Below are 27426 nucleotides of genomic sequence, written 5' to 3' on the forward strand. Positions count from 1 at the left end.
GGATATTTGGAAGTCTGTCAGACTGGGCTTTTAAATTCCATTCTGATCGTCTGCTGCACAGCGTGACTTTGGATAGTGGTCCATAGACTGAACTGACCTCTCAGCCCTGTTGCTGTTTCACTGTAGAGACCAAGCCAGGTTAACGCACTAGGATTGCTTTTTCTCCTGCTAAATTTCTAGAAGGTGTTTATTATGGCTTGGGACCAGAGGGCCCAGGAAGTCACTAATGAATTTTGGGTCATTTAAGCAATTTTCCCATCCCAGGCCTCAAAACGAGAAGGGGTCTCAGACTGTGCTTATCTTGACTAGCCCTTCCTTGCTTGTGAAGTAGTGTTTTATATGGGAATGTAAAACATATGGTTGAAAGAAACACTTTCAACACCTCTTACCTTTATGAAGACTCATTTGAACTCAATCCCTATCACTAGCTGTGAGAACCTAAGTATACGTTACCAGTGAGAGGCATATGCATCACACATACACCGTGTTGTGCATAGATACTGAAGACCATTCACAAAGTTCTTTTTGCTTTTATTTATTTATTTATTGGCAAATCTGACTCAGAAACAAGAAGGAAAGCAGAGCCTGCCTTCGGAGGTCATGACCCGCGGACCGCCGTTCAGCTCCGGAGCCTCAGCACAGTATTGAAGCGCCTCAAGGAAATCATGGAGGGGAAAAGCCAGGTACCGGCCAGAGGCTGTAACAGGTTACTTATTAAGCCCTTCCTGTGGTTCATGCTGTACCCACTGGAGGTGGCATCATGTCCGTGAAAGTTCAGTTCGTGTTTCCTCCTCCCAGGAACACAGTGTTTTTACACATAGGTACTTGTGTACTTTTTATGCCCTTTATAGTTATATGTGTTCTTCTGTTTAAGAAGTGTTTATCTAGCCCAAGGTCAGTAAATATTCTCGCACGGTTTCTTCAGAAGCTTTCTAATTTGTGTGAAGTTTAGGGGTCAAGCTTCATTTTTTTCTCATGACTGTTCAGTTGGACTCAGCACCCTATTTTCCCCTGAAAAGACCATCCTTCACTGATTGCATTATCAATCTTGTCGTTAGTCCCTCCATGTGTGTGAGGGTATGCTGGGCCTCTCTTTTCTGCTCCCTAGCTCCATCTTTTCTATCCTTGTTAACACTTTCTAAAATTATTGCAGCTTTAGAATAATAAGTCTTGATGGCTGGTCATGTAAGCCCTTCCATTTTGTTCTTCAAGATTGTCTTGGTCATTTTGGCTCTTTCCATTCTCTTATGAGTTCTAGAAATAGTTTGTCAATTCCTGCAAAAGAAAGTCGGTAAGATTTTGATTAGCATTTCATCTGCTATTGTATCGTCAGTAGTATTTTCAAGAAGCCTTCACATACGTTTCCCCTGTTTTAGGACAGTGACCTGAAGCAGTACTGGATGCCAGACAGCCAGTGTAAGGAGTGCTACGACTGCAGCGAGAAGTTTACAACCTTCAGGCGCAGACACCACTGCCGGCTGTGTGGGCAGATCTTCTGCAGTCGTTGCTGTAATCAAGAAATCCCGGGAAAATTTATGGGCTATACAGGTAAATGCATTTTAAAGACAGTTCTGTTATTTTTAAAGGTCTTAGCTATAAAATAGTTATAATACAAGACTGATGTTGAGCCAGTTTTTATTTTGGACATTATATGTGTGCCATGGAGGACACAGAGGTAAGAGAGTCACAGCTTTGCTTTTAAGAGCTTTCTAGTCAAATAACAAAGTAGATAAGCATGTTTAAAAATCAGTAGAGTAACATTGTATCCGAGATGCTATAAAATCCCAGGAGGCATTAACATACAGGGTGGTTAGAGTAGGTTATGAGTTTATAATGCTATAGAGTTTTCATCTTGTAAAATACAGATTTTCCTTGAGTATATGACACTGTGCTTTAGCAAATTGCATCTTGTATTCTTCCATAAGTTTTAGTGGTATAGAAATTTTAATTATTTGTTGAAGCAGAAGAAAACTAGACAATGGTATGTGATATATGCAGTGGTCTGAGAGTAGAAGGTGGGTGCACATGAACACACTCTTAGGAGCTCTTCCTGTTATTTTTTTTAGCAGGCAGATTTTTCTTTTGGCTATTTACACTTTTTTCCCCACCTAAAATGGCCATAGAGTTTTAGAACTAAATTATCTTTCATCCAGATTATGACTACAGTCTTTAAAAAGATTTTTTTACCATTAGTTTTTTTTTCCTACCTCTAATTCATTTTTCATACTCCAGTTGGTATTTTAAATTAAATTAAGTTAAATGTTAATTTGATCGTGTCCGGGTATTCCCCTGCCTGAAACCTTTTGGAGCGCCCATTGCCCTTAGGATAAAATCCTGTCGTCATGATAGGGTTTGTGCGGCAGTTTCCTGGGGCTGCCGTAGCAAAACACTGAAGACTAAGCAAAATACCAATTTTGCTTAAAATACATGCATAATTTAATAAAACCGAATGCTATACAGTAGTAGTCTTCAAATGAAAAAATAAAGTGAAACAAATAAATTATGCTTGGGAGAATTTACTGTAAAAAACTGTAATTGACTATAAAAATCTTTTTGTTTCATGGCACATAAGTCTTTTAATGTCAGCAGCGCTAAAAAAATTAAGGTTGAATTGTTAAACAACATGTTACTCATAAAGTAAATTATCTTACCTTCTTTTTTAGTGCACTAAAATATTACAGAATCACACAAATAATTGTTACAGAAAAACAGGGTAGAAATGAAAACTTACCAGTGTATTTGGGCAACACTGTATCCTAAATAAAATTACATTTAAGAGTATTAAATAACCAAGTAGTTTGTCCTCCCAAGAATATTTCATTTCCATCCTAACTTTCACTACAAGAATTTTCTTAATCCTCGCCCCCATTTTTCATATTATTTGTAAACCTGTTTTGTTAGTTTGTTTTTAAAACGATGCCCCCTTGTGGAGACTGCTCTTCAGGGCTTCCCGGCCTGACCCGTGAGGCGCAGTGGATAAAGCTCCCACCTGGAACTCTGAGGTCGCCAGTTCGAAACCCTGGGCTTGCCTGGTCAAGGCACAAATGGGATTGATGCTTCCTGCTCCTCCCCTCTTCTCTCTCTCTTTCTCCTCTCTAAAAAATGAATAAAAACTTAAAAAAAAAAAAAAAAAAAAAAAGGAGACCCAAATAACATTCTTCTTCCTCCCTTTTTTGCCCAGGAAAAATATGTTGTTTACATTTGTGTGGATTTATTTACTCTATTTAAATTTTGTTTTCTTGAAGCTTTTGTCCTTTATTTTACTTTTAGAACCTTGAAAAATACTCTTTTAATCAGTTTTCTAACTAGTATTATTGAGTGATATTTTTTAACTTGTTATAAATATTTGAGGTAATTTGTGTACTTGGATGAATATATCATTACAATGGTTTTTAAAATATATAACTGAGCTAACAAAATCATTTCACTTTTTAGAAATGTTTTTTTTTCATAGTTCTTACCTGAAGACATTTCTCTTTTATTAGATTGGTTACTAACCCAAAGATTTAATGCATCTGTTAGTAATATATTATTATCTCTTACTTAATTTCTTTTTTTCTTCCTTTGTAGGGGACCTCCGAGCTTGCACGTACTGTAGGAAAATAGCCTTGAGTTACGCTCATTCCGCAGACAGTAACTCCATAGGGGAAGACTTGAATGCTCTTTCGGATTCCGCTTCCTCCGTGTCTGTACTTGACCCGAGTGAACCCCGAACACCTGTTGGGAGTAGAAAAGCCAGTCGCAACATATTTTTAGAGGATGATTTTGCCTGGCAAAGGTACTGTCGCTTAAATATAATTTTTTATTCGAGCAATAAAATGATAGTCTTGTGCCCCATGAGTACTTTTAGTTAATGTTTACATTCTTTGAATTATTTCCTGCAAATTCCCCATTTTCTCCTTTGTCTTTGGCCTGCCTCCAGGAGACCACAGAGGATGTCTGGGGACACTGATTATATTGAATAATTAAAATGTAAGCTCAAGAAGAGAGACTTACATCTTACATATTTACTCTTCTGTCCCTGGCTTCAAGAACGGCAGATGCCTATATATGATCTGGATAATATTTGTTAAATAGGCAATAGAAGTTTTTGGAGATTAATAATTTTCTAATGTAAACTTCTTAAAGAATTAGAATGTTCATAAGATTTTTAGTCATTCTGTTTGCAAATGAAATTAGGGTTTTTTTCCTTCCTAGGGAACAGTTCATGTTTTTCCGTATGTATAAATTTTGCTACATTGCCTGGTGGTAGAGAACGTTACCAACTTTTTCCCGGAAGTTACCTGGAATTATTTAAATTAGAATGCTAGATTCATCAGTTTCTGATTGTTTTCTTTAGCTAAATTGTTTTATTATGCATAATATTAATCTGGCCATGTTAAAGAGCTAAGAGTTTTAACTAACATCTTTCTGATTAGTTATCATATCGATTACCCCTTGAGGGAGTGAGAAATTAGTATGTAACCAGTGAATTTAAACAGAAATAAAAATGAATGAGTAATAGCTACATTCCACATATATGAACCTCGGGGACATAATATAGAGTAGAAGAAAAAGTCACATTTATATCCAGTGATTATTCTGTTTATATAATGTTAAAAAATATACAGAATGAACACACTGCCTCTGGATGCAAACATGGTAAACTTAAAGGAAAGGAAGAGACTGATCAGTATAAAATTTATAATGGTTTCATGGAAGGCAAGGAGGGGGTTGCACTGGGTAGCAGAATATGAGCACTCAGACTCAGTGCTGATGTTTCTTTAAATTGCTTGATGGTACATGGGTGTTTGTGGCATCATGATTCTTTCTGTTACATGTATTTTATAAGTTTTAAAGATCAAGTCTGCATTTAATAAAACAAAGTATGGATTCTTTAGTTCTTGTTAGTTGTACCTGGCCCTGTGGTGTGAGCCCAGAATTGGCAATGTGATTTAACAAAGCAAACCAGGTTTGAAAGCTTCCTGAGAGATATAAGGTAGATGTCAAACGTGTAAGGATTTTAGGTTGTGTGCTAATTGGTTAATGTTCACTCTTTTTTAGTCATCATATCTCGGCAGTAGGCACAACTTTCTCCTCTTGACAGATGTGGCTGCGGAGGTTCGGAGACATTAAGCAATGTGCCCAAGGTCACACAGCTAGTAAGAGGGAGAGCCTGCACTTGGACCTGGGTTTGTCTCACTCTGCGGTGCTATTCCAGTTGGTTATGGGGACTGAGAATAAAATATTTGGGCTCATGATGAAACTGGAAATGTCGGCTATCATGCTGCCTGGCACCACTCAGCCAAATAAGTAGAGACAGGGATTGAAACTTTATGGGCATTTTATTCAGATGGCCAGTGATCTGCAGAGACAGGGATTATGTTCCCAAAGCTGTGTCCCCCTTCTCATCCCAAGCCAACCTTTTTATAAGGGGAGAAAGGATATGTAAGAGGTTTTGGAGTTTAAGGGAGACCTAATTAGCATTCCAGAGATTTGTTATTAATTCTTTATAATCAGCAGGTGTTCCTTCTGTTCAGGTCTATTATAACTCAAGATAAAATTTTAAGTCTCAAGTCACCATATCAATGATTTCCCCCCCCAAATCACTTCAATATTGTATTATTTGTGTGGGAAGGATTCTATAAGTACCCATCCAACCAATTTATTATTTTAATGGAATTCCATATACTTAATAAACTACAAATATTGATTGACTTATGACCTATGGAACTTACGACCACAATCACTAGCCACAACTGCTCAGCGTCTGGCAGCGCTAGCATTGCCCAGCTGGGCATATGACAGTGCGGACCAGCTTCCGGCAGCACTACCATCTCCATGTGCACCATTTCAACTGTTATCACAGACTCGGTACAGCAATTTGTGTTTTGTGTCTTGGATATTTTTCATCAAACCCTTCCCAAGATGTCTGCCAAGAGGAAATTGTCTTTGCAAATATTAAACCAGTTGTACTGGTAATGCAGTGTTTTGCTTAAACCTGACGAATGTAAAAGTAAGAAACAAAATGGTGTAGAGATGATACAAATGGCATAAAATGAACAAAGAAAATGATGATATATAACAATAATGAAAGAAAATTATGATAAAATATGACTTAAAGATTTTTATAACATCATTTCACAGTACTGTACACATAGCCTACTCAATTTACGACCAAATCGTGTTATGACCGGTCTGTCGGAACCAATTGTGGCCGTAAGTCGAGCACTAGCTATATATTATCAGTCTTTTGGCATTTGACATAGTTAAGGTAAAATCCATACTGTTTTCACTTCAATTGAAGGAAGGAAACAAACATAACCCATATCCTCATTATTACAGGGGAAAACAGTCTGCTTTTAAATGTTAAAGTATTTCATTGAAATTGGACTTGTTTCTGTTCCAAATCATCTCAAGTTTCTCCTTTTTTCTTTATAGTTTGATTCATCCAGACTCCTCAAATACTTCCCTTTCAACAAGACTTGTATCTGTTCAAGAGGATGCTGGGAAATCTCCTGCTCGAAATAGGTAAACTGCCAAATGAAAACACTGTGTTCTGTGTCTGAATTTTTTTCTTTTCATAGCCATGAGAAGAACAAACAGAAAAAATGGGTGGGACTGATTGTGATACACTTTCCTAGCTCTAAAATATGAGTTAAACTGTCATTTCCCTTTTGCTAGTCAGCTCTCACTTGTACTGTGAGTAGCCTTCTTCCACTATTTTCCACTGGCTTCCGATCTTTATTTTTGATCTTGGTGGGAAAGCTTGAGTTTATCACCATTAGGTATTATGTTAGCTGTAGGTTTTTATAGATGTTCTCTATCAAATTGAGGATATTGCCCTTTATTCTTAGTTTGCTGAGAGTTTTTATAATGAATGGTTGTTGGATGTCGCCAAATACTTTTTCTGCATCTATTGATAATGCTCACATAGTTTTTCTTTAGCCTGTTGGTGTAGTGGATTATACTGATTGCTTCTTGAATGTTGAACCAGTCTTTTATATTTGGGTTAAACCTTTCTTGATTATGGTGTATAATTCTTTTTATACATTGTTGGATTGGATTGCTAAGATTCTGTTGAGAAGTTTTGCATCTGTGTTCATGAAAGATATTGGTCCATATTTTTCTTGTAATATTTTTGGTTTTAGTATTAGGGTTGTGCTCACCTCATAGAATGAGTTAAGAAGTATTCCCTCTGTTTTTTCTAATGAAAGAGATTGAAGAAACTTGGTATAATTTCTTCCTTATATGTTGGGTAGAATTCACTGATGGACACATCTAACTTGGTCATGAGCCCCATCAAAGAAATTTGTCATTTATAGTATAGTAGTTCTAATCTCTAGAATGTTTTTCTTCTTTCTTAGAATTTTAATCTATCTGTTTACATTACATTGTTTGTCTCTTCTTGCATGTTGTTTCCATTAAACCCTTTAGCACATAAATCACAGTTTTAAAAATTCTTGGTGGCGCAGTGAATAGAGCGTTGGACTGGGACACAGAGGACCTGGGTTCGAAGCCCCGAGGTCACTGGCTTGAGCGTGCTCATCTGGTTTGAGCAAAGTTTACCAGCTTGAGCCCGGGGTCACTCTCTCTGCTATAGCCCCCCAGTCAAGGCACATATGAGAAAGCAGTCAGTGATCAGCTAGGGTGCCGCAATGAAGAGTTGATGCTTCTCATTCTCTCTCCCTTCCTGTCTCTCCCTGTCTGTCTCTCTCTCTGTCTCTGTCACACATAAAAATAACAATAATAATAAAAAAATTCTTGGTGTGAGAATTCCAACATTCTTGCCATATCTGACTCTGGTTCTAATGTTTGGTCAATCCTTTGAACTATGTGTTTTGCCTATTAGTATGCCTTGTAATTTTTTGTTGAAAGGTGTATATAATGTACTGGGTAAAAGGAACTGCAGTAAGTAGGCCTTTATAATGTGGTGGTAAGGTCTGCAGGGAAGGGGATTATTATGTAGTTTTGTGATGAGGTCTTAGTCTTTTAGTGAGCCTGTGCCTGTGATCTGTGAACCGGACAAGTGCTTCTCAGCTCTGTTGCCACTCAGTGGGGCAGGATAGCAGCAGCTTTTCTTTATCCTTCATGGTCTTAGTTTTGTGAAGAGGATAGGCCAGTTATCTAGAAGAATGCCCATGACTTTGTGTTTGTCTAATACTTCCTCATGATTAGATTTAGGCTATGCATTTTCGGGTGGGAATTCTATATAAGGGATATAGTCATATTAGTCTGTCATGTCAGAAAAGGTATGATGATACAAGTTTATCCCACTGTTAATATGGACTTGATCTCTTGGTTACCATGGTGAACTGGGTTTCTCCACTGTTAAGTTACAGCTGTCCTCTTTGTAATTAGTATGTTGGAGAGATCCTTTGATACTGTATAAATATCCTGTTCCTTTTCAGTCTCTCACTCAATAGTTTCAGCATCTATTTATGATTTATACTGATGGTTGCGACTTTATCACTTCTACATTTATTAGTTGACATTCTACACTAAAACAGCTTTCCTTACAGGAGAGCTTTGAGTGGGGAGTTTGGGAGGATTACATGATTTGAATTACATTTCGAAAGGAGCACTCTGGCTACTCTGTTGAGTAGATTGTAGGACATAAGAGTAGAAGCAGGAATATCACTTAGAAAGCTGGTGCAGTAATCCAGGCAAGAGAACTATCCCAGGTCAGAGCAGAAGGGGAGGTTGGATGGTCAGGTATTAGATAGGTTTTGACTATAGTGCTAACAGGATTTGCTAAACAATTGGAGGTAAAGGATGACTCAGATTTTTGGCCTGAGTGGTTGGAAGGATAGAACTGCCATTTATTGAGGTGGGGAAGACTTGGAGGAGCAGTTTGGTTTTAGGCATATTGAATTTGAGGTACCTTCTAGACATACAGATGAGATGTCAAATAGGCAGCTACGTGAGTCTAGAGTTCAGTGTTGCAGTGCAACCGTATTGAATGGAATTAGTTTAAATTGATTGAATTTGGAAAGTTTTATTTATTGGCCAGTGGTCTGTTCTCTGCTCTGAGAAAGCAACAAACAGCCCTGAGCTTTTGGGGTGTGGGGTATTTATAGGTAAAAATTATAAGCTTATAGCTATTTTAGTATGTTTGTATAATATTTTGTAAAGGTATATATTGGTTTAAAGATAATAAATTTTTTTTTCAATATTTGTAAGGCTGACGCATAAAGGAATGTATTTTGCCTCTGTTAGCAAGATTAGATTTGAGTTTAATTGCTGAGGCTTGTACTAGTTTTTTTTTAGGTGACAAGTTAAATTGGGTCAGGGGTCCCCAGCATGGGCTGGCACACCAGCACATTCAGGAGAGAGATACAAGCTGGAGATGTAAACTTGGCTATTATTATTATGTGGATGGAATTTAAAACTGAACCAGGATGCAGGTCATTAAAAACATGACTGGGGAAAGTATGGAAGGAAGAACCAAGGACCGAGATAGGGGAAATCAAGGGGAGCCACAAACGAAGCCTGAGAGGCGGGAGCAGTGGTGAGGTGAGAGGAAAGCCCAGAAAGCGTGTTGTCCCAAGCAGCTAGGCGAAGGCAGTGTGTCATGGAAGGGGGCGCTATCCTGCTGCCATGTCAGGTGAGATGAGGCTGTCTGTTGGATTTAATGATGATGTTGCCAACTTTGATAGGCAACTTCAGGGGGTTCTTCCAGTTGCAGGAGAAAATGGAAGGACCATTGGAGATAGGAGTTTTTAGATAGTAAAGGAGAGAGATGCAGAGGGATGAGGAGTTGAGATAGTTTTTTGAAGGATGGAACAAATGATAGTGTTCCTGTTCGCATGGGCACAAATGTAGAGCTGGCTGTGCTAATTTACAGTATGTCCTCATGTGTTTTGAATTCATGCTAAGATTGATGTAAGTCCTTGGGAAAGATGTAATTTAGGAGAGTACTATCTCTAAGTAAAATTTTGGTCAGCTGTCTTACCACTTATTAAAATATTTGACAAAATTGATTAATTTTCTTTTACTCTTGTTGCTACTATATCAGAATACGTGTAGGGATGGTTAGAAAGAGTGTTAGGGAAGCAGAATGCATGGGTGATGCAGACATTGGAAAAGAGATTTTAATTAATTGAATAAGACGTGGCAAGTTTTCACTAAAAATATGCCAAGAAACAATGTTTTTTTAAGAATCTTGCTTATATACTTTTGATATTAGTGGTTTCTCATTAACCATTAAGAACGACTTTTTGCTAAACCTTTTACAAACCTGTGAGTAATTTAAAAAATTATTTGAGAAGTATCTTTATCTTCATGGGGGGGAGGAGCACACTTTTTTGAGTGAAATGTACTTTTTTGAATGAAATCTGTTTTTTTTGTTTGTTTGTTTGTTTTTGTATTTTTCTGAAGCTAGAAACGGGGAGAGACAGTCAGACAGACTCCCGCATGCACCTGACCGGGATCCACCCGGCACGCCCACCAGGGGTGAAGCTCTGCCCACCAGGGGGTGATGCTCTGCCCCTCCGGGGCGTCGCTCTGCCGCGACCAGAGCCACTCCAGCACCTGGAGCAGAGGCCAAGGAGCCATCCCCAGCACCCGGGCCATCTTTGCTCCAATGGAGCCTCATCTGCGGGAGGGGAAGAGAGAGACAGAGAGGAAGGAGAGGGGGAGGGGTGGAGAAGCAGATGGGCGCTTCTCCTGTGTGCCCTGGCCGGGTGAAATCTGTTTTTTTTTTTTTTTTTTTTTTTTTTTTTTTTTCATTTTTCTAAAGCTGGAAACAGGGAGAGACAGTCAGACAGACTCCTGCATGCGCCCGACCGGGATCCACCCGGCACGCCCACCAGGGGCGACGCTCTGCCCACCAGGGGGCGATGCTCTGCCCATCCTGGGCGTCGCCATGTTGCGACCAGAGCCACTCTAGCGCCTGGGGCAGAGGCCACAGAGCCATGCCCAGCGCCCGGGCCATCTTTGCTCCAATGGAGCCTTGGCTGCGGGAGGGGACGAGAGAGACAGAGAGGAAAGCGCGGCGGAGGGGTGGAGAAGCAAATGGGCGCTTCTCCTGTGTGCCCTGGCCGGGAATCGAACCCGGGTCCTCTGCACGCTAGGCCGACGCTCTACCGCTGAGCCAACCGGCCAGGGCTGAAATCTGTTTTTTAATGGTAGCCCTGTTATTTATTATCTGAGTTACCTTAGATAAATGACTTAATTTCTGTTCTTGATTTCTTGATCTGTAGAATGGGTTTAGTATATGCTATAGGACACTATGAAAATTAAATAAGGGAAGATACATATATTGCTCTACTGAGTGAGTGTATAGTGTCTACTGTATTATAGATGCTTCTGCCTTTTATTCTTTGTATGGAAGGTAAAATTGTGTTTCTTTTTTTTTTTTAGGTAGAAGCTAACTAAATTTCTAACTAAAATTTTTTTTAAAATAAATGAGAGTTTGGTCAATGCTACTGATATTCCACTTAGAAGTCATTTATAGGTAACTTTGCCAAGAAGCAAAATTAAAGATATTATACAAATACTCATACAACAAAAGAGTAAACAGATTTTACTATTTTATTATTGATTAAATTCAAAATGTAGTAATTGAGGATAATTTTTTTTTTTTTAACAGAGAGAGGGATAGATAGGGACAGACAGACAGGAACGGAGAGAGATGAGAAGCATCAATTATCAGTTTTTCGTTGTGACACCTTAGTTGTTCATTGATTGCTTTCTCATATGTGCCTTGACCGCGGGCCTTTAGCAGACCGAGTGACCCCTTGCTCTAGCCAGAGACCTTGGGTCCAAGCTGGTGAGCTTTTGCTCAAACCAGATGAGCCCACACTCAAGCTGGTGACCTCGGGGTCTCGAACCTGGGTCCTCTGCATCCCAGTCCAATGCTCTATCCACTGCGCCACCGCCTGGTCAGGCAGGACAATATTTTTAATAGATCTAATAAGAAGAAAGGAATTCTTTTTGGGAGGATAACATGGTGCTTAGTTGTGGTTCAAAATTGGTATTTCCAGTCATCAGAACATTAGAGATGTTTAAAAAGAAGAGCTTATGTCTGTTTCCTTTGAAATATTTATATGAACTACATCTGTAACTCTTTCATGTAATCTTTTCATAACCACTTTCTTTTAAACTTATTTTGAGATTAACATGGAAGTTGGAAATACAGGACAGAGTTTTTGGATGCTCTTCTCCCAGCCTCCCCCACTGATAATATCATATATAACCTTACAACGACTTTTAAAAGTACCCTTAACATCAGCAAATCGACATTTATTTAAAAACGAATTTCTGCTGTAATTCTGTGTATTGATGAAGGATTTACCACTGTGTTTTCACTCTCTGACTTGATTTCCAGGTCAGCCAGCATCACTAACCTGTCACTGGACCGTTCGGGCTCCCCCATGGTGCCTGCCTACGAGACCTCTGTCAGCCCCCAGGCGAACCGGACGTACGTCAGGACGGAGGCCACCGAGGATGAGCGCAAAATTCTTCTGGTACCGGTCCATGATCTCTGACCCACGGCTAGTTTTGAACATCAAGAATGTTTATCTCTGATTTTTCTTTTTTTTAAAAAAAGATACAGCCTGACCTGTGGTGGCACAGTGGATAGGGCGTTGACCTGGAACACTGAGGTCGCCAGTTCAAAACCTCTGGCTTGCCCGGTCAAGGCACATATGAGAAGCAACTACTATGAGTTGATGCTTCCTGCTGGCTCCCTCTTCCCCTTTCTTTCTCAAAAATCAATAACTAAAATCTTTAAAAAAAAAAAAACAAATTAAATAACCAGTTAGCATATCAGTTAGATAGGGGAAATAATCAACTTAAATTTTCATTAGGATGACCTGAGAAATTGGTGAAACATTCCATGTTCATATATGTATTATATTAATATTTTCTTGACCCCTTTCATCTGGCAAGATTAGCATTCACGTGCCTACATAATAAGAGAGTTTAACTTTTAGTTAGGTCCCAGATTGCTGTTTAAACTTTAAAATATGTTTCTCATACACATGGACTACTTTTCAGACATTGAATACAATGTTTATATGATAATAATCAGTTTTACACTGCTCACAAAAATTAGGGGATATTTCAAAATGAATATGAAGTGATAAAAAAGCGTTTGATTTTTTTTATTAAACAAGAACATCAGAAAAGCAAATGACAGGTCAAAGAAAGTTGTTTGATTATGCAAATGAGATGCAAAACCAACTTTTATCCCATTGGTGAAAATGCACCATACACAGGCTGAAAGTACTGGAGTATCTGCATGTTCCCAGATCCCCTAATTTTTTTACTGAGTTTATCTGTGTGTAATACTATGTTTAATTCCAAGAGTGACTCAAAGAAATGGAAGATAATGGTTTCTATCTTCAAGTTTGCAATTCAAAAGATAGATGGGAGGTCAGTGGGTAGGTCCTTAATAGTAAAAGAAGTAATACCTAGCTATGAAAAATAGGAAATCATTAGTATGGAGGAGTCAGGAAAGACTTTTAACCAGTGATTTTCAACTGCAGTGCTGCAAGAATTTTTAAAACATGCGATACCTGACTATTTATCGGGGGCACTGACCTTTTTTCCTTTAGATTGTCAAATAAAAAATGGTAAAAGCCAACAGAACAGTAGCTATTGGTATGATTGAATCAGAATTATACTTTTTTTGGTCAGATCTAGAAAAAATATATTTTTTGGTATGCTGCAGAATTTTAAGAATTAGTTTATGTGTCCCATGAGATGAAAAAGGTTGAAAATTGCTGCTTAAAACTGAAAGGCTTACCTGACCAGGTGGTGATGCAGTGGATAGAGCATCTACCTGGGATGCTGAGAACCCAGGTTCAAAACCCAGGGTCGCCAGCTTGAATGCAGGCTCATCTGGCTTAAGTGCAGGCTCACCAGCTTGAGCATGGGGTCGCCAGTCTGAGCATGGGATCACCTGACATGATCCCATGGTCTCTTGCTTGAACAAGGGGTCACTGGGGTGGCTGGAGCCCCCCAGTCAAGGCACATATGAGAAGCAATCAATGAACAGCTAAAGTAATGCAACTACAAGTTGATGCTTCTCATCTCTCTCCCTTCCTGTCTGTCTCTCTTTCTATCTCTGGTTCAATAAGTAAATAAATAAAATAAAATAAACTGAAAGTCTGAGACTGGATCTGAAGGATGGAATGGATTGGGTAGGCAGGGAAGAAAGCAAACCTTATTTAAAGGCATGGGGAAAGGTACAGTGGTGAGAAAAAATGGGGCGTTTTCATGGACTGAAGTAGGGTTTATTAATTGGGAGGATTTGGAGTCTTTGGTCAATGAGAATGCAGTTATTTGGGGCCACTTGGTGGAAAGTGTTGAATTCAGTCTTTACAATTTAGATTTGAACCTGTAGGGCTAAGCAACGTTACAAGTATTTTTGAGAAGGGGTAATTCATTGAAGGCCCTTCTTTAGGAAAATTCACCTGGCAGTTGGGTATAGGAGAAAATGGCAGGAATCTGGGGAAGGCTGCTAGAAATATTTACTGGGGGTCAGTGTCACTGACTGTTCAGTCCCTTCCCCTTCCCCATCTCTGAAGAGGAGGATGAAATTTTGTGCTTAGGTAACTAGGAGATTGATAATATATTCCACTGACTGGAAAAATTTATTTAGGATAGTTGGGGTTTTTTTGGGGGGGGCAGTAGTATAGCTTCCTACTCAGGAGTAATTGCTTGCTTATCATATGTCTTCAGGATAGCGTTCAATTAAAGGACCTGTGGAAAAAAATCTGCCATCACAGTAGTGGGATGGAGTTTCAGGATCACCGCTACTGGCTGCGAACGCATCCCAACTGCATTGTAGGGAAGGAACTAGTCAACTGGTTAATCCGAAATGGGCATATTGCTACAAGGTAATGCGCTCTTAAGACAGAAGGCCTTTCTGATATTATTTATTAATTGATTTTTAATGAGGGTCTGTTGTAGATAGAAGGGGAGCAGTGTTCTTTATGAGTAGGGTTTGTTTCCTGCAGTTGGTGTATGGGGTGCTAATTAGTCACCCCTCCTTCCTTCTGGGTTTTAACTAGTAGGGAATAGATATAAGGAACCGTTGGGGTCACCATTTACCTAACTTATTAAAAGCAGAAGGGTGCAGTAATTCTCAACACACAGAGCTTTTTGGTTAAGCAGGATTGGGACTGTAACTAGACCCTAAGACCACAGTGTCTCTTGCCACTGGCCACTGCAGTCTGTCTTGAGACTTGGGTCCAGAAGCTATACCTAGAGTGTCCTGGAGAGATTTGTTAAAACCTCACAAGTCATTTGTGAAGTGAGACAGATGGGTCCCATTGCCTCTCAAGGTGACATGTTCCGGAGCCGTTCTGCTTGGTTAGACCAGCGACCTCTCCTCTCCTGGGAAGCAGCAACAGGAGGAGGAGGGGGGAACAGCTTCAAGCAGTGGAGCTCCGGGTTCCAGTTTGGGTTATATCCCTTTCAGCTTTATGCTTTTGGTCAAGTTATTCAACCTCATTGAGGCTGGGACTTTTCAGTTCTGATATGAGGAAAAAATACAGTTCTGTGAAGAAGTCATGAGGATGAAATGAAGTAATGTGGCTAAAGTGCTTTATAAACTCTGAAATGCCCCTATAAATGCCATGTGTTAAAAGTGTCTATATAGGTATAAAATACATATAGATAATGTATTTATATCTATAATATTTGGTCTTGTCATCTCATGGATACTATAAGTTCCTTAAGGGCAGAAGTCCTGTTATTCTCAACATAGTTTTTACTCCTCTTATAAGTGCAGGGGTATGCATGCTCTGAGTACTTCAAAAGTGCTGGAATTAAATTAAGTTTTGTTAGGACTGCCTTAACAGTAGGTTCTCCTCTACTGTGGTACCTGGAAAAATCTTTTAATTTAGCTTTAAGTCTCTTGTTTTATCTCTCACCTGTCCAAAGACCATTTGAAGTTTTAGCTCTGATGGGGATGAGGAAAATTTCAGTTTGTGTCTCATCTTGTGCCTGTAAAGTTATTCTGACTGACTTTTACAAGTTTTCATCTTTGTTGGTCTTGATGCAGGGCGCAAGCTATAGCAATTGGACAAGCGATGGTGGATGGACGCTGGCTGGACTGTGTCAGTCACCACGACCAGCTCTTCAGGGATGAGTATGCGCTGTACCGACCACTGCAGGTAATTTCAGTGTTGCCACTAAGGAGAATATTACTAGCTTATTGTGAAGTCTTTCTGTATTAGCAGGAATGAAAACTAGTTGAATTACCTAAAGATAGATTTCTCTAACATATTTTTTCCTTGCTGTTTGAGGAAAATTAAAGTGTTATTTTTACTTGATAGGTAGTAGTGATTAAAATAAACTGTTCGAATCAAACAGTCTTCAGTTGGCATGGCTTTTCTTAAGCGTGGCCTGCTTGTGTTATAGTTGCTTGTCATTTATCTTCAGTGGTTTTCAGTTTTCCGTGTCTGTTTTTAGGGCTAAGAGGGAGTATACATAACCAAATGGTTGAAAAAATATTTTAAGGTTTTTAAATTGATTTTAGGGAGGAAGGAAGAGAGGGAGAGAGAGAGACAGAGACAGAGAGAGAGAGATAGAGACAGGAAAGTTGATCTGTTCCTGTATGTGTCCTGACCGGGGACTGAACCAGCAACCTCTGTCCTTTGGGACAGTGCCCTAACCAACTGAGCTATCTGGCCAGGACTGAAAAAAATTTAATGTCATCATTGCAATAGTATTGACTCATTAGCAGTACTAAATTGTTTAGCAGCAGTAAAACAAATATTCTTTTTTTTACTTTAATTGGAGAAGAGGGGATCATTTAAAGACAGAACATTTAAAAACATATATTTTTACTTTTGGTTTAGTTAATTTGATACATGTACTGCTTAGTAATACCTTTATGAACAAAAACTGGGAAATCAGTGGTTAGAAAAGATTAATGACTCAAAAGACTGGTGCGGTGTTATTTGTTAAAATCTGAAAGTTGTTTTCCGGATGTGTTCTAGCATTGGCACAGGTTAGAATACATTCTAAGCCAAGTTCAGCCTCAGTACTAAAGGATTAAATGAAACACTGTAAGATCTCTATATTATGTTCTGTTTATAATGTGCTGCCTAAACCTACTGATTGATGAAAATTATAATTTTAAGAGTGGCATTGTCAGCAGTGTTGGTTTACAGCTTAGTTGCTATTCATTTGCTTATTGTTATATAAATTTATTCAGTGCTTAGCTTTGTAGAAATACTGGGCTAGAATTGATTTGTGTGAGGGTGACAACCTCAGTATTGCTGGTGTTGAAGGTGAATTGCTTAGGTCCTGTCTCCATCCTCTCAGAGTACAGAGTTTTCCGAGACCCCTTCTCCGGACAGCGACTCAGTGAACTCTGTGGAGGGACACTCTGAACCGTCCTGGTTTAAAGACATCAAGTTTGATGACAGCGACACAGAACAGATAGCTGAAGAAGGTGACGACAATCTGACTAGTGAGTTGAATTTTCTAACATTTTTGTTTTTATGAGTCATTACTGTGTCTGTATGATAAAATGAATGTTCTGTTTAGTTGAAACGATCCTACTTTAAGATTTATGGCTCCCACTGAATGTAAACACCTGATAGCAATCCTTGTCCTAGATACAGTATTTTCTTAAGAAACCTCGTTGTTAGGCTATTGGCGTTTTTAGATTTTGCCGTAGTCTCTAGTTTGCAGCGGCTTAAAAATAACTCTGAGCTAATATCACAGCAGACAACTTTCTCACCTCTTCACTATGATATCAGACTTTCTGCAGAACCTCCAATATGTTTCTTCACTTTGAAAATTCCTTTCATATTTACTTTGATCAAATTTTATGAAGTCTACACAGAAGTACATGAAAATACTGTATCCATTTTGGTATTGCACATTGGGCTTGTATATTAAAAGAAACCATTTTTTCTCCTTTCCTCCGATACCCTGATGAAACCCATTTTTTACTCCCCTCCTCTCCCTATATTTCTTTCCCCTCCCCAACACTAAAAGATTCTGCCAGTCCTAGCAAGCGCACATCAGTCAGCAGTTTCCAGTCCACAGTGGACAGTGACTCAGCCGCTTCCATCAGCCTGAACGTGGAGCTGGACAACGTGAACTTCCATATCAAGAAGCCCTCCAAGTACCCACATGTGCCCCCTCACCCTGCTGACCAAAAAGGTAGGAGGTAGTCACCACCCGGAATCCAAACGCAGGCTGGAGCGCTGGGCCGCAGGGTCTCATGCCAGTGGTCCCTCTGGCTTCCTCTGTCCCATATGGCTGAGGGATTTGGTGTGGGTTTTTTCCACCCTTTTTCATTTTCCCCACACCTCCTTCCCACACCTTTTTTTGGTTGGTTCCTTTTATTTCTTCGTACCACCACCCCCAGTTTCAGGAACGACATCTGACTGCTCTTCCCTTAATGTGCAACTTCCAAGGTGGTATTTCTTTGCATTTATAACATGGATGTTCTGCTCTATTCATTTCTCTTTCTTCATTTAACATTTTGAAGCTTATTTGCTTCTGCTATTACCCAGTAGCTCGTTTTCCTAAACCTTTTCAGAGTCTTGAAGTAGATTGTGGGAAAAACCTTCACTTCTTCCAAAACAGCTTTCCACTGTAATTTAAAGTGCTTTTTATGTGTATGCTATATGTTTAAAAGTTTCCTTCTCTAAAAAACAAATTCATTCTTCATTTTTAGCTATCTTATTGGAGACTTTAGTCTACTGACTCAAAAAAAAAATAATGGCCATATTCAAAAGAAATTTGGTATAAAAGGAAAAAGAAGGTAAATCATTACTAAAATCTAACATAGCAGTACATAAGAAATGAAATGCTTTTTAAAAAATAGGTGAAGCGGTTTACTCTTTTGGGTATAAAAACCAATCTAAAGTTTAGTCCTAAGATGGCATTATTTAAAAGTAAATACATAAGTAAATATATAATGGTGGGATTTCAATATGTTACAGTAACTGAAAAATCATTACTATAAAAATAAAACAATTCCATGAGGTTTTCCTGGCATGTGACTTTTTAACATTTAGCTCTCTAACGCTGAATTGTCTCTGATTAGAAATGCTTGCCTAATTCTTTGCTACTCCCTAGTTTGAGCCTAAAAATACAACCAGGAAAGGGCGCTTTTAAACTTAAATAACTATGCTAAAATAATTGGAAACATTCACGTTTCTACAACAAATTTTTCGTAATTGTAGTACTAGCCATTATCATCAAGATATGGTAAAATGGCATTTGAGTTACAGTAATAAAATGTTGTATCTTATTTAACAATAGGAATTTAGAGAGGGTGTGGGTAAAGAGGAGTTAAGTAGCATTGACTATGAGGAAGATACTAATCTTTATGGTAGACCTCGGAACAGAAATTGGAAAGCTGGTGGAGAGCATGTGGGTGAGTATAAAGGACAGTGGAGCAGACAGGACACTTGTGTGAGAATTAACTGGACTGTGGTCACACGGAGAATATGGAATGATGCCTTTGTGATACAGATGACAGATGTGGGTCGGGTTGGGATCTCTCATGACAGAGGCTAGCTGTTCTCTGGACATACCTGTTGGCAATTTCATTTTGCTGAAAGTAGAGTGTAAAATACAGTGTGACTTGCTGATGATATCATCTCTTGGAATGTTAAGAAGGTTTTGAGAATTATGAAGAAAGTGACCTGTCGTAATAGAAGTCATCACTGCAAAAGGAGCATTGCTGAGCACAGTCAGACATTGGCTTTAGAAAGCCTGCCTTCGGGGTGCTGGGAAAGGCCTGGAGCAGGGGGCTCTGCAAGGGCGTTTTCACAGAACACCCGCAAGCTGTGTCTCTGAAGAAAATGAAAGGGGAGGCACCTGCAGTTGAAAAACCGTCCTGACTCTTTTGGAACCTTTCTGATCTCAACCCTGTACAAAGATTGTCCACAAAAGTTGTAAGAGGCAACCTTCATATACAGATGAATCTGAAAGAGCAGTCAGCACTTAAAAAAATGGCAGGATACAGAAGTCCAGGTTTACTGAAAGAGGGAGGAAGTGCCAAGGGTATATTAAAAAGATTTTAAAAATTGTGATACAAAAAAAAAAAAATTAGGCCGGTTATTTGGGGAAGTTGATATAATTAATGTTAATTGAGTCTTCCCCCTTCCCATCGAGATACTCTTTTCAGGAAAGAACACACATTATCTTGAGGAAAGTGAAGTTCAAGATAATGAAGAGATAGAAAATACCTGGTTGTTTTAAATGGCTGTTACCAGGTTCAGGCAGACTACACCAGATTATTGAAAGAAATCTATGATCATAGGGCCAGTCTACCTTTGAAGAAGTGTTGTGGAGAATAGGAGAGAGTTTAGATAACTGTAGTGATATATAGATGTATTGAAGTTTTTTAAAAGATGGGTTACTGATGTGATCTGGGGAGTGGGCCAGATGCTGTAGTATTTAGAAAAGGCATCAGTGGTGACTGGGCACCAGCGTTGGTGAACCAAATAAGCCATTCTGACACAACCTTATTTCCATGTTTTATAGGGATAAGAAATTGGCAGATCAGGTGACTGTGATACTGTCTTTTATATTAACAAGGCATTTAATGGGCTCTCAATTGCTTTGTGGACAAAGAGGACAATTTTTCACTTGAAATATATTAAAGAGATTGTTACAAGCAGTGGTCATGTTTTATTGTTACAAGCACAGGCTCTCGAGCCTCTAAGCTGTTTTGTATAAAAAACACATAAAGAGCCTAGTGTGTTTGACAAATGTTAGAACCACTATTAATATAACATATGGGTCTGCTGTTTGTTTAATGGTTTTACCAAGTAGAAAGAATTAATAATTCAGTGTCAACAGGGCTGCTTCTAGTTTATACCATAGGGCTTTTCTATTCATTTTCAGTGTTTGACAACTTTTTTTGGTCAGCATTTTGAATGTTTTTCAGAGTTAAAAGTCATTGAAATGTAGAAAGAATAGCTAGTAAGTTGGATAGCAGGATTGGAATTTAAAAATCTTATTAAGCAGTAGGGTGAGACCAATAAGATAAAATATAACACAAATATAATATAACTGGGCTCATAAAGTTTACTATGGATACTCTGGAGAAAGCCATTCTTAATAGTTCATGTGACGTTGGCTTTAAGTACCCGAGGAGTAGCTGATAGGAATTACTTTTATTTTGTACATGGCTGAAGGGAAAGTGAAGTCCAGTGGTTAGAAGCAGTGAGTCTTTGCCACTGTGCCCTGGCGGTGTCCAGGGTGTCTGACTGTCCACCTGTCAGATCGCTGGCTACCCTGGAGAGGTCAGATGGACTTGGTGACTTCTAAGTTTGCTTTTAATTCTGAATCAGAAATGAAAAATTGAGATCTAGAATTTTTAAAAAAGTTTTAAGAGTGTAAGGAATCCTTTGGCCTACACAGGAAGACTATAATAGAGGAGGTTCCAATATCAGAAAGAAGGTATTTATTAAATTGATCTCTTGGGTCATTTGCAACCTTGAGAGTCTATAGTTTAAGGACTTTTATACATTCCTTAGTAAATGTTTTTGGATTTCACCGATCTCTTGTTAGTTTTTTAGCATACTGACATAGATTAATCTCTTTCTATTTTTCTTGTGAAGTTGAAATTGGATAATTGATTTTTTCCTGTATTGTAGTTGAGATAAAAACACTGATTCCCCAAAAGTGGAGATCGTCAGAGTGCACTAGCAGTGAAGTAAAAGGGTCATAGACTTCTTCTGCCTCTTTCTCATTTGTCTTAAAATACAGTGGGAATGGGTGGTTTTAGCCTTTCCGCTGAAGCTGAAGGAAATACTTATTAAATATTTTCTTCAGGATTGTCCTCTGTCTTCTAAGGCTGAGGAAATTCAGATTTACAAAATTATTTGAAATATCTGCACTTGCTGTTTTTAATCTTAAGTAAACAAAACCTTCATTTTCAGAAATTTGTAAAACTAAGACAGTGTGACCTTCTGGTTTGATAATTTTTCACTATTGGTCTTGGAGAGTTATAGAATTAAAATGTGTTTTATTCTGTGTGGTAAGCAGGACTCTTAAGCATTCTGGGAAAATTAATGGGTAGAACTGGGAGAAAAAGGTGAAAATCATGGCTTCTATAAGCCTATATAGCTCTAACTTCCCATTTCTAGGAAAGCATGGGGGACAGGAGCAAGGTAAAACAGCTCCGGAGGAAACAGTTGATCAAAACCAGAATGTGGGATGTTTCACAGGAGGTGTTGCCTGGGTTCTTTTAAAATTTAGTATCATGAAAAAGAAAAGAGGGAGTCTGCTTTAGATGAAAAAAAAAAAAGTTATGGGAATGCAGTGTATGAGTCTTACAGATCCAGGTTTGAGGGAAAAGTTATTAAAGCATTTTAGGGACAGTTAGATAAGTTTAAATATGGACTAATTCGATGATGTTAAGATATTGACAGTATTCTTAAATATGTAAATGATATTGTGGCTATATAGAAGAAGGAGTGCTCTTGTATTTTAAGAGATGCATGTTGAAGTATTAGTTGTAAAGCATATGATATGTGTAACTTCAAAGGGCTGGGGAAAAAAGAGCATACATATATGTAGAGAGAAATCAGATTTTGGTAAGTTAACAATGACTGAATCTAGAAAGAGCAAATACAGGATTTTCTGTATGTTTGAAAATTTTTTCATAATAAAATGGGGAAATGTTATCAGTTCTGGAACATATATATATCTTTATTATGAAGAATAAAGCTTTTTTTTAACTTTTAGAAAGGAAGGGAGAGAGAGAAACATTGATTTATTATTCTACTTATTTATGCATTCATTGGTTGATTCTTATATGTGCTCTGACTGGGGATTGAACCTGTAACCTTGGTGTATCAGGATGATACTCTAACCAACTGAGCTATCCAGCCCGGGCTAAAGAGTAAAACTCTTAAAAGCCAGTATGTTACTGAATGAACAGGGGCTGGTATTATTCACTTCTGTGAGGGAAGTGCAGGAATATAAACGGTAACATCTATTTTTACTCATCTACATACTTCATTTTATTGTATTTGGCATGGCACTCTTGAGTTTTCTAAATAAATTTTTTTTCCTCTGCTTTCTTGTTTGAAGGATGATCATGTTGGCTTATACACATTGACTCTCAAAGTCCATTTATTTATAAATGAAATCTACTAGGAAATAATTTTGTGAAGAATCTATACCTTAAAGCAGTGATTTTCAACCATGTGTTACAAGAATTTTTTTAAGTATGCAATACTTGACTAGTTAGTCATGGGCACTGATCTCTTTTCCTTTACATCAGGGGTTGGGAACCTTTTTGGCTGAGAGAGCCATGAATGCCACATATTTTAAAATGTAATTCCGTGAGAGCCATACAACGACCCGTGTGCATTATGCATTATCCAATAAAAATTTGGTGTTGTCCTGGAGGACAGCTGTGATTGGCTCCAGCCACCTGCAACCATGAACATGAGCAGTAGGAAATGAATGGATTTAATACATGAGAATGGTTTATATTTTTAACATTTTTTTTATTAAAGATTTGTCTGCGAGCCAGATGCAGCCATCAAAAGAACCACATCTGGCTCGCGAGCCATAGGTTCCTGACCCCTGCTTTAGATTGTCATATAAAAAAATGACTACAGCCAACATAACTACAGCCATCCAGTGTGAATGAATCAAAATTATACCAACTTTTTTGTCATACTGACAAAAAATATATTTTTGGTGTGCCACAGAATTTTAGTAGTTAGTTTATGTGTGCTTTGAAATGAAAAAGGTTTAAAATAACTTGCCTTAAAGGACTTAAAATGGATTGGTGTTTAATTTGCATGGTAGAAGGAACCCCACTTGAGCTATGCCTGGCCACAGATACAGAAAAAAGTTCATGGGGAAGTAAAGAATATGTTTCACTTGTAAGAAAAATATTTAATCTAAAAATTCTAAAAGAGCAGATGCATAGCGTGTTCAGTTATTGCAACCATTTGGCAGTGTCTAGCTAGAATTTTTGTAAAACTAAAACTAATTTAAAAAACTAATAAAAATCCTGATGAGTTATATATTTCCTGCTAATATTATTACTTTTGTATTAATTTATCTTATAGCTTATATTGTGAAATAAAAAAATGACCAAATATTGTTTAATGAGGTGGCTTCTCTATCTTTTATTAGGTGAACTACATTGTATTTAGACAAAGTCATTCTTTTTTAAGTAATGCAGTTATATGTGAGAAAACTTATATAACTTTGTAGGGTTATAATGCAAATTACTGAAGATCTCAATTTTCATTAACCAGTTCAGTTTTTCTAAGGGAAAAATCTATTAAAGTTTCTATGTAATATGACTGTTTCAAGGTTCTGCTGAGTTATTTATTCAGGTCTAGTTGGTTTAGTTTGAAGTGTATGAAAGAAGTTTTGAGACACATTTTAGCCTAAAGCTTTCTTGAATTGGCTGGGCAGTGAAGGGTTTACAGTGAGTAACACTTTGCGTGTGGGTGTGTTCTCTGTGTAATTGTGCTGGTGTGTTATAGTCATACGACTCCCTTTTCTTCCTTTTCTCTCCTCTCTCCTGGTATGCAGAGTATCTGATTTCTGACGGTGGAGGACAGCAGCTCTCAATAAGTGACGCCTTCATTAAAGGTAATGTTATCAACAGCTCTACCTGCAACGTTATCTCTTTTGTGCATGAGGATATAGTCCTAGCACATTGATAGGCGCAGAGTAGGTACTGAAAATATATTTCATTATTTTAGTATCATCAGGACACAGCTTTTAATGTGTAATAACTAAGACTATACTTTCAGGGATCATTTCTATAGTTTGTTAATGTGTAGTAACTTGGAGAATGTTAAGAATTAAGAATATAATCTTGGACTTGGTGTGCGAGAAGGTCTCTGATCCAAAAAGTACTTTAAAAAGCTTTTAAAAAGGATTTGAATTGTATTTTTGTAAGGCATAAATAATTTTTGCTTTCCTAAAGCAGGAATATAATATTAAGTTTTGGTGTGCATATCATTGACTGTCAAACTCGTCAGAAAGCCCCCACACAGGCAGATCTCAGCCGGTTGAGGATGCTGCTTGCCCTGTGAAATTGCGAAGGGCAGTAGGCAGAAGGGGATAAAGAACTAACTTTTGTGGGGTCAGGGAGACGAATAAAGGAAATAGATGAGGATATAGCCTTTTCTTACACCTTCCTTACCTAGCTTACTATGGAGTAAAGACATCCTTACCTAATTGGTCCATTTCACAGCTTAGGGCTCAGATAATGGGAAGGTTTCAAATAAAAGAGAAAGTAGGGGAAGCTGATACAAGGGAGGCCACTTGCAGCTGACCTTATACCTTAGCAGTGTTTCTAAAGTTTACCTCCGAGCATCTGGCCATTTACATAATTAAAGCGCAGTTCTTGTACCTCAAGTCACAGATGCGTGCTTTGCTGTGTATTCTGTGGAACTGTTTAGTTGGAAGTCACTTTGTTTGTTTGGTCTGCTCTAAGAGGGGGGTTAGAGAATTTTTCCCACCTCCTTTCATTTATTTAATCACATTTCCACATTTAGCTAGTGAGCATCTTTTATTTATTTATTTTTTTTTCATTTTGATCCATTTTTATTCTTTTTAAAAATTTAAAGATTGTACAACATTTTAGATAAGTTATTTATTCTGTTTTACTATTTCTCTGTAGTTAATTTTGGGTCTGACTTGTAAAAGTTGTGCTAAAGAGAAAGCCCGTTCCAGCACTGTCGTAGCAGCGCACCTGCCCTGTGCTGGTCAGACGTGCGAGCGGGGCTCGTCTCCGCACGCTCCCCCCCCCCCCCCCCCACAGCTTAGGGCAGCATTCAGATTTCCTGCCCTGCGCTGGTCAGACGTGCGGGCGGGGCTCGTCTCCGCACGCTCCCCCCCCTCCCCCAGGTTAGGGCAGCAGATTTCTTGCCCTGCGCTGGTCAGACGTGCGGGCGGGGCTCATCTCCGCACGCTCCCCTCCCCCCCCTCACAGGTTAGGGCAGCATTCAGATGTCTGTTGAATGTGGTTTTATAGGGAAGATTAACCTCCTTAGTTAATGTCCCAAACAAATAAAAGGACTGTAACAATCTCGCTTTCTTTTCTTCTCAGAAGCCGTACTTATAATTATTGACTAGAGAGCCCTAGTTGCTTATTTAAATTTACTTTCCGTAGTTCTGTCTCCGACGTTAGCTGTAAGCAAATGTTGATGATCTAACATAGACTTAATTCTTTTATTTATGTATTTATATATCTTTGCCTTTTTACACCAACAGTTTGAATTGGCTAACTTAACATTTTTTAAAAGATAGATCGGCAGTTTCTAAATGTCGGAAGTTGATGGTATACAGCAGGGCGATGAAGTATAATTTCTTGTTTTGCACTTCATGTAGAATCCTTGTTTAACCGCCGAGTGGAGGAGAAACCCAAGGAGCTGCCCTTCACGCCCCTGGGCTGGCACCACAACCACCTGGAGCTGCTGCGGGAGGAGAATGGAGAGAAGCAGGCCATGGAGAGGCTGCTGTAAGGCCACGCGCTTCGCGGTTTTCACTGGCCCTTTGTATAGCCCTTGAGCGCTTGATAGGATACGTGTGGTTCTTTTTTTCTTTATAAAATAAAAAATGAAATTTTTTTATAAAACGAGAGCCCTAAACTGTGCTTGTCTGGCCCCACTGTAATTTAGGTGTTAAAATTTTTATCAAATTAAAGAGGTTGTCTTAACTGAAGATACCCACAATGTTATTTATGTGCGAAATCATTAAGCCCAGGTAGAATGGAAACATGAGCTAGGCCAACAAGATTTTACCTGTGAGCCTGAATGGATAGGCTGTTTCTTTGTAGACTGCTTGCTGCAGCTGCAGAATTGTTGCCTCTGGCAGGATTAACTATGCAAACTTCTTTGATAGGCTGTTTCTTTGTAGACTGCTTACTGCAGCTTCAGAATGATTGCCTCTGGCAGGATTAACTATGCAAATTCTTTTTTGTAACATTTTTGTAGTTCAGCTAATCATAACCACATGATGGCACTACTCCAACAGTTGCTCCATAACGAGTCATTGTCACCATCTTGGAGGGACATCATTGTATCACTAGTCTGCCAGGTCGTTCAGACAGTCCGACCTGACGTGAAGAACCATGATGACGACATGGATATCCGTCAGTTTGTCCACATCAAAAAAGTGAGCTCTGCTAATCCTTTTCTTTTCTCTCTCTCTCTCTTTTTTTGTTAAGTGAGAGAGATAGAGATAGAGATAGAGATAGAAGGGAGAGATGAAAGGCATCAATTCATAGTTGCAGCACCTTAGTTATTCATTGATTGCTTTCTCATATGTGCCTTGACCCGGGGAGGGGAGGCTCCAATTGAATCAGTGACTCCTTGCTCAAACCTTTGACCATGGGCTTCAAGCTAGTGACCATGGGCTTTAAGCCAGCGACCTTGGGCTTCAAACGAGTGACCTTGGGGCTCAAGCCAGTGACCAGAGGGTCATGTCTATGATCTTACTCTCAAACTGGCAACCCCACACTCA

At 38.7% G+C, this 27426-nt stretch overlaps 1 protein-coding gene across 6 annotated transcripts in view; it reads left to right on the top strand.

Annotated features, from left to right (window-relative positions):
• PIKFYVE (phosphoinositide kinase, FYVE-type zinc finger containing) overlaps positions 1–27426 on the top strand; it is an 87838-nt gene that overhangs the window by 9591 nt on the left and 50821 nt on the right. For 3 of the 6 annotated variants that reach the window (XM_066346654.1, XM_066346655.1, XM_066346656.1), the window contains 12 exons: positions 565–683; positions 1377–1548; positions 3571–3778; positions 6421–6510; positions 12311–12449; positions 14671–14828; positions 15998–16109; positions 17266–17413; positions 17947–18114; positions 24484–24543; positions 26293–26422; positions 26898–27078. In XM_066346654.1, coding sequence (XP_066202751.1) covers positions 565–683; positions 1377–1548; positions 3571–3778; positions 6421–6510; positions 12311–12449; positions 14671–14828; positions 15998–16109; positions 17266–17413; positions 17947–18114; positions 24484–24543; positions 26293–26422; positions 26898–27078 — 1685 coding nt within the window. Of the gene's footprint in view, positions 1–564; positions 684–1376; positions 1549–3570; positions 3779–6420; positions 6511–12310; positions 12450–14670; positions 14829–15997; positions 16110–17265; positions 17414–17946; positions 18126–24483; positions 24544–26292; positions 26423–26897; positions 27079–27426 lie in introns of those variants that run through there. The other 3 variants (XM_066346657.1, XM_066346658.1, XM_066346661.1) reach the window with 2 other exon arrangements.

This window comes from Saccopteryx leptura, chromosome 7 (assembly GCF_036850995.1).
Source record: "Saccopteryx leptura isolate mSacLep1 chromosome 7, mSacLep1_pri_phased_curated, whole genome shotgun sequence".
NCBI lineage: Eukaryota > Metazoa > Chordata > Mammalia > Chiroptera > Emballonuridae > Saccopteryx > Saccopteryx leptura.